A 6,541-nucleotide genomic window follows, 5' to 3' on the forward strand; every position below is an offset into this window, starting at 1 on the left:
ATAAAAAAATAAAAATTATAAAAAATGTATTGTTATATAAATAAATAAATATATATAAATATATATTACTCGAAATTAAATGCGTAAACATAACCCATCCACAAATACTACAAATTCCAATTTTTGTTTCCACTTTTTTATGACAGTTCCAAAATGTCTATAACCATCAACCATACCTCTGGACTCCAACAATCATCTTTCCAACTGTTAAATTCAAAATAATCCATTAATTATGGGTACCATGCTAAGTGCAAAATGCCTGTAAATAAACCCACAACCAATTACCTATCTACTATTATCTATTTTGTGGTAATTTCTGATTTTTGTGGTATCTTGCAGCGAATTGAGGTCCGGCAGCCGCGAAAGAAGTAAAAGCAGTTTGGGCTTCGAACAAATTAATTCACCGCAGAACAAACAGAATGGAAATTTAAACGCTTTCAGCAGAGACGAAGACTATTTGAGAAAGCTGTCGAAATTCAACGAATGGAGGTCCAGTCAAGTCGGATTGAAAAACGACCAGGGGGTAAGTGACCAGGGCATAAAGGGGTAAAGGGATAGATGAACTAGTGGTGTATGGCATCGTGCCTTAAGATAAAATTGCTGCAACTTCCCGTGCCGTAATGAAAAATTCGAGAAATTTTAAACGTTTTCAATATATTGTTACAAATGCTGTTGTAACTTTCATTATTTTTGCTATCTTGTTTGTTATATCTGAGCAAATCAAATGTAAATCATAAATCAATCAAATTATCTCCAGAGCATTAACAATCGTCATTTCATTCCGAATTCAATTTAAAAAAAAACTAGTGGAGCGCATGGCATCGTGCCTTAAGGCAAATTGCTGGAACTGCCCGTATCAAAAATTATTATTTTTTTAAGAACGAGTAACGAAAAACGAATCACATTTTTGAAAAAAAATTACTTCGAAAACATTAGGTTTTTGAGAAACTATAAACTGGACAAAAAATTACTTTTTTTTTGAAAACTTTTTCTCTTTATTTTGAAATATTTTGGAAATTTTGAACTTTTTTTCAAAGCAATCGTACTGCTTTAACTGCATAGAGACAAAATATTGCAGCGCGTAAGCGCCGCATCGCCGTCTAACGGATAAACATTGGTACAGAATCGATAGGAATGTAAGCAAAATTTATACTTACTCTATAAAATATCTGATAATTTAATGTGCATATGTCTAGTGATCATTTTTGACCGCCAAATGGCATTTTTTTTTACTTTTTTCGTTAGATCTCCGAAACCGCTAGACCTGCCTTCATGAAAATTTGATCAGTTCTTCATCTTTTTAATACAAGTAAAATGTGAATTATTCAAATCGGACGCTTCGTTCTCTTAAAAACTGAGTTACCGTTCGTGGCACTTTTTGCCCCGTATCTTCGGAATGGCTAGACCTGCCTTCGCCAAAAACTAATCAGCACGTCTCCTTATCAACAGTAATCGAATGTTTTTTGAATAATCGAAATCGGTTGAACCGTGTTTCCGAAATCGTCGACGAAAATTTGTATCCGCACACACACACGCACACACATGCACACACACACATACACATACACATACATCCATTTTTTCTAAGGTATGCCAAAATGTTCAGAAACCTCTGAAACGTAAAGATATATAAAAATTTTCATTTTCGATTTTTTTGCGATTACTATAACTTACCCTACTGGAAGTTAAAAAAATAGTTACACAAAATTGAAAAAGTGCTGCCGTATAGTCACAGTCTAATATGCATTTGCAAATAATTCTGTGCGACATTTTCACTTATACTGTGCTTAGCTTGGCGGCATTTTCACATTTTTCAATAGTTTTCTCACAAAATTGGAAAAGTTCTCCAGAACATAAACAGTCTAAACGCACTTGGGTAAACATTTGTACCAGAGTGGCGCTTAGACTGTGCTTAAATAGGGTAATTTTTTGAATTTTTAATCCAAAATTACAACTAGTGGGGCGCAAGGCATCGTGCCTTAAGGCAAATTGCTGGAACTTCCCGTATCAATTATTATTATTATTTTAAAAACGAATATTTTTGAAAACAATTTACTTCGAAAAAATTAGATTTTTGAGAAACTATAAATTTTTGACAAAAATTTCCTTTTTTTTTTAAAAAAAAAACAATTTTTGAAGAAAATTTTATTTTGAAATATTTTGGAAATTTAGAGCATTTTTTCAAAGCAATCGTACTGCTTTAACTGCATAGAGACGAAATATCGAAGCGCGTATGCGCCGCGTCGCCGTCTAACGGATAAACATTGGTACGGAACTCATAGTAATGTAAACAAAATTTATTCTTTTTGTTAAAATCTCTATAAAATTTCTGATAATTTGATGTGCATATGTCTATGATCATTTTTGACCCGCCAAATAGCTTTTTTTACTTTTTTTACTAGATCTCCGAAACCACTAGACATGCCTTCATGAAAATTTGATCAGATCTTCATCTTCTCAATACAAGTAAAATGTTCTTTGAATTATTCAAATCGGACGCTCCGTTCTTTTAAAAACTGAGTTACCGTTTTTGGCACTTTTTGCCCCATATCTTCGGAACGGCTAGACCTGCCTTTGCCAAAAACTGATCAACACGTCTCCTTATTAATACGAATCGAATGTTTTTTTAATTATTCAAATCGCTTCATCAAATCGTCGACGAAAATTTGTATCCGAACACACACACACACACGCACACACACGCACACACACACATACATCCATTTCTTCTAAGGTATGCCAATGTGTTCAGAAGGTTTTGAAACGTAAAGATATATAAAAATTTCATTTGCCCTACGGGAAGTTGAAAATATTTTATGAAAAATAAAAAAAGGTGTAATAATTTTTTATCTTCAAAAGCAATTGTTTTGTCAATACAAACAGAAAGTTTAATTTAGATCATTCAAATCGGACGCTTAGTTCACTCAAAAACTACCATTTTTTGCACTCTTTGCTCCGCATCTCCGTAACTGCCGGACCTGCCTTTGCCAAAAACTAATCAGCACATCTCCCTATAAATAGGGATCGAATGTTTTTTAAACCATTCAAATCGGTTGATCCGTGCGCACGAAAACGTGGACCAAAAAATGTGGATGAAAACCACACATACACACACATCCATTTTTTTTTTTAGGTACGCCAGTAAAATGTTCAGAAACCTTCAAAACGTCGAGAAATGCAAAAAATTTCATTTTCGATTTTCGACCCATTACTATAACTATCCTGCGGGAAGTTATTACTATTTTATTAGATACTACTAATTTTTTCTATTTCCAGGATAAAACTCCAAATGTCAGACGTACAAGTCAAGCAGACTTCACACCACAATCAGAACCTTCCAAACAAATCCGTTATTCCTTGGACAACCATCACATGCAGTATAAGCATTTAGAAATCAACGACATCAATTTCTCAACGCCTCAAAATCGAAGCAAACATGCCGAAAACATCTACGTCACCGATAGGTCCCAAACAGATCCTGTTAAAAAATCGAGGGAACTTGCCAGGATCGACATGACGTTCAACAGAAGTTTTAATAAAAGCCAAAGGCGAAAATCCAGAAAGGACATGGTGAATAAAAATATTTTAGAGTCACCAACAAACGGAGATGTCGATGACCAAGTGCCTGATGCATTTTTGCAACGGGAAAACTCTTTGCCTTACCAGTCGACGGAAGATACTTACCAGTACGTTGTCAATAAACATGGTGATGTCGTGGAATACGCCTTGCCTTATACAGAACGTTCTGTTGATGTCACAAAACGAGATTTATCAGATATTATAGAAAATGAATCAAATTCCGATCGCTGGTCTGCCAAGGAAAACGATACGTACTCCATAACAGATTCCATCGACATCAAAACCAGAAAGAACGTGCCAAACTTGGTGTCCAGGTGTGGCACCAATGCGCCTAATGATAAAGTCGGTAAAAGGTTGTCTGAAGTTGATATGAAATCGGCGACGAGTACTTTGGAGAAACGTAGACATGTTAATAGACAATCTTTGGTGGACGAGGTGCAGCCTGATGATCATAATCAGGAGTTCTTGGATGCGATTGATGATCTGGTGAGCTTGGGACGTTGGTCTAAAAGGCAACTTGAGGACAAGGATGGTCTGGGAAAGGTCAGGAAAAACTGCAATGTTCCTGTAATGTTGTCTCAGGTGAGATAAAAAACTATTTATTGACTATATAAACTATTGTTATACTAGCTGACCCGGCAAACGTTGTTTTGCTAAGTAAGGTATATTCTAAACAATTTCTATAGAATCAAAAATATTAATACTTTTAGTGTATAAGGATGTGTTGTTTGAATGCAATATACAATGAGGTTATTATAAAAACAATAAACCCCATTAGTTTGGCTATATTTTGTCAATACATTCAAACTGGAAGTTTTATACGCTTTCTATAGAAAATATGGTATAATCCAATCAAAGTCTTTCTTGGTCTTTCGACTTATTGATTACGTTTGAAGTTTTTTTAGTTTTTTTTTGGATTCTGGATTTTGTGTATAATTATACATAATACTACTGAGCTTATACAAAATTTTTAAATTTCTGCGAGGAGAGATAGAAAATAAATTAAGTATTTCTTCTTTAACCTGCTTTTTGAAAAATGAATTAAAGTAAATTTAATAAAAAGTATATATGCAGAGCAGGCCGAAGCACAAAGCTCCAATTTGACTTTGAGCAAATATTAATTATATTATAAAAATCAAACCAATTATATCACAACAAATAACACATTTCAAACGAACAATTATCTGACTACGTTCAGTAAAACTGCCAGCTACTTCATCATTGTAGAAATGTGCTTTTTTGCTGTCTTTTAAAAATTTGTTATCTAGACCTTTTTACCCTATAGGCGGGGTAACTTGGAACGGCCAGGTGAAAAACAGGTTTAATGTCTTATTTTCATTTTAAAGGTATTTTACAAAATAATTATAACATTTTTAACTAATGCTAAAAAACTACCAACGGAAGAAAATACTATTATTATGGATTTTCAAAGATTGCCGTTTATCTCCCCCATTTCAAAAATTACCGTTTTCAAATCAAGGTTATAGCTGGTTATACATCTTTTTTCCTCTACTTTCAAATATTGTTGTTAAACAATGCTTAACTTTATTGATTTTTGACACATGGGTGGTGGAGCTTTTTAACCCCGGACCTTCATAAATTACTATCTATTCTTCGACAAATTCTGGGAAATTATAACTGGGAAAATGTTATTCGACAAAATGTCCATCTGATCGATACCAAATTTGGGTTCTGAATTTAAATAACATAAATATAAAATAATAAAACCTAGAAAATGTTTTATAAATACCTATGAGTATATAATTATACAAATGAGATCTTTCAGAGCACCGTGTTTAAGAAAAATATGCCAAAAAGTGCATTTTCATATTAACATTTTATTTCACATTTCACATTTCAAAAAGTTGATATTTTCAGTCTCTAGTAACACTTGCGGCCCGTTTCCTAACGTTTTTGTATATGAATAAAACTACAAACAAAACTACTTACTACAATTTAAACATAATTAAATAATATTCACGTAAAACATCCTATTAAACGTAATTGAACATAGTCTGTCAAAAACGTTTGACATTTGACGTATTAGCCACCGTCCATTGTTTTATTTAAATTGCGCTTCTACAAAAATTTTCAAATTAAAAATGTAAAGTTTGTACGCGATTTTGAAATAATTTCTCACCTTTCCGACAACCTACTGATTATCACGAATTTTTCAAGACTAAGACTGGCCAAATCGGTTTAGCCGTTTTCGAGTTTTACCGAATCATTTGATCGAGAGCTCCATTTTGACATATAAGATAAGAGTTTTAACAATCCAATTTTTACCAATTGTCTTTTATTTCAGCTAGAGCCGATAGATCCTTCATCTGACTTCCTAAACTGTCCAACCATCCACATCAGTTGTCTATTCATCGAAGACAAGCCTTTCCTAAAACAAAGAGACAGCATTTTGGAATGGAGGAAGGCGACCTGGTGCAAAGAGGAAGTTTTTATTAGATCATCCAAACCTGAATTGATACATTTGCACAGGACGCAAACGGCCATGGCTAGAGATGTACACGTTCTAAGGTAAATAGACACAAACTAGTGGTGCATGGCATCGTGCCTGAAGGCAAATTTCTGGAACTTTCCGTAGAATGAAAATAATCAAGAATTGTTTTAAATAATTTTAAACAGATTATTATAAATGCATACTGTAAATTTATAAGTGCTTTATTAAATTTATTTATTAAATTGGGGACGAGCGTATTCTACAAACAACTTGTGTGTATCTTTACAAGAAATTTGTTCAATATTTTTTAATTTGATTTTTTTGTGTAATTTTGAAATTATAAAAATTATAAATTATAGAGATCGAAAATTTTTGGAATTTTTGAAAAAAAACGATTTTTTTAAATTTTTTTGAGAATTTAGAAATTTTTGAAAATTTCGAAATATTCTCAATTTTTTGTAAGAAATAAATTTTTTAAATTTTGATATTTTTCGAAATTTCTCAAAATTT

At 32.8% G+C, this 6,541-nt stretch overlaps 1 protein-coding gene across 1 annotated transcript; it reads left to right on the top strand.

Annotated features, from left to right (window-relative positions):
- Positions 1-232: 232 nt before the first annotated feature.
- On the top strand, positions 233-6,112 carry LOC113367740. The gene is made up of 4 exons (XM_026609321.1): positions 233-261; positions 340-523; positions 3,277-4,161; positions 5,885-6,112. The coding sequence occupies exons 1-4, from the start codon at positions 233-235 to the stop codon at positions 6,110-6,112; spliced, it is 1,326 nt and encodes a 441-aa protein (XP_026465106.1).
- The last annotated feature ends 429 nt before the right edge of the window (positions 6,113-6,541 follow it).

Source organism: Ctenocephalides felis, unplaced genomic scaffold (assembly GCF_003426905.1).
Source record: "Ctenocephalides felis isolate EL2017-DRISC unplaced genomic scaffold, ASM342690v1 CF-g0.4_SCAFFOLD_01170, whole genome shotgun sequence".
Taxonomy (NCBI): domain Eukaryota; kingdom Metazoa; phylum Arthropoda; class Insecta; order Siphonaptera; family Pulicidae; genus Ctenocephalides; species Ctenocephalides felis.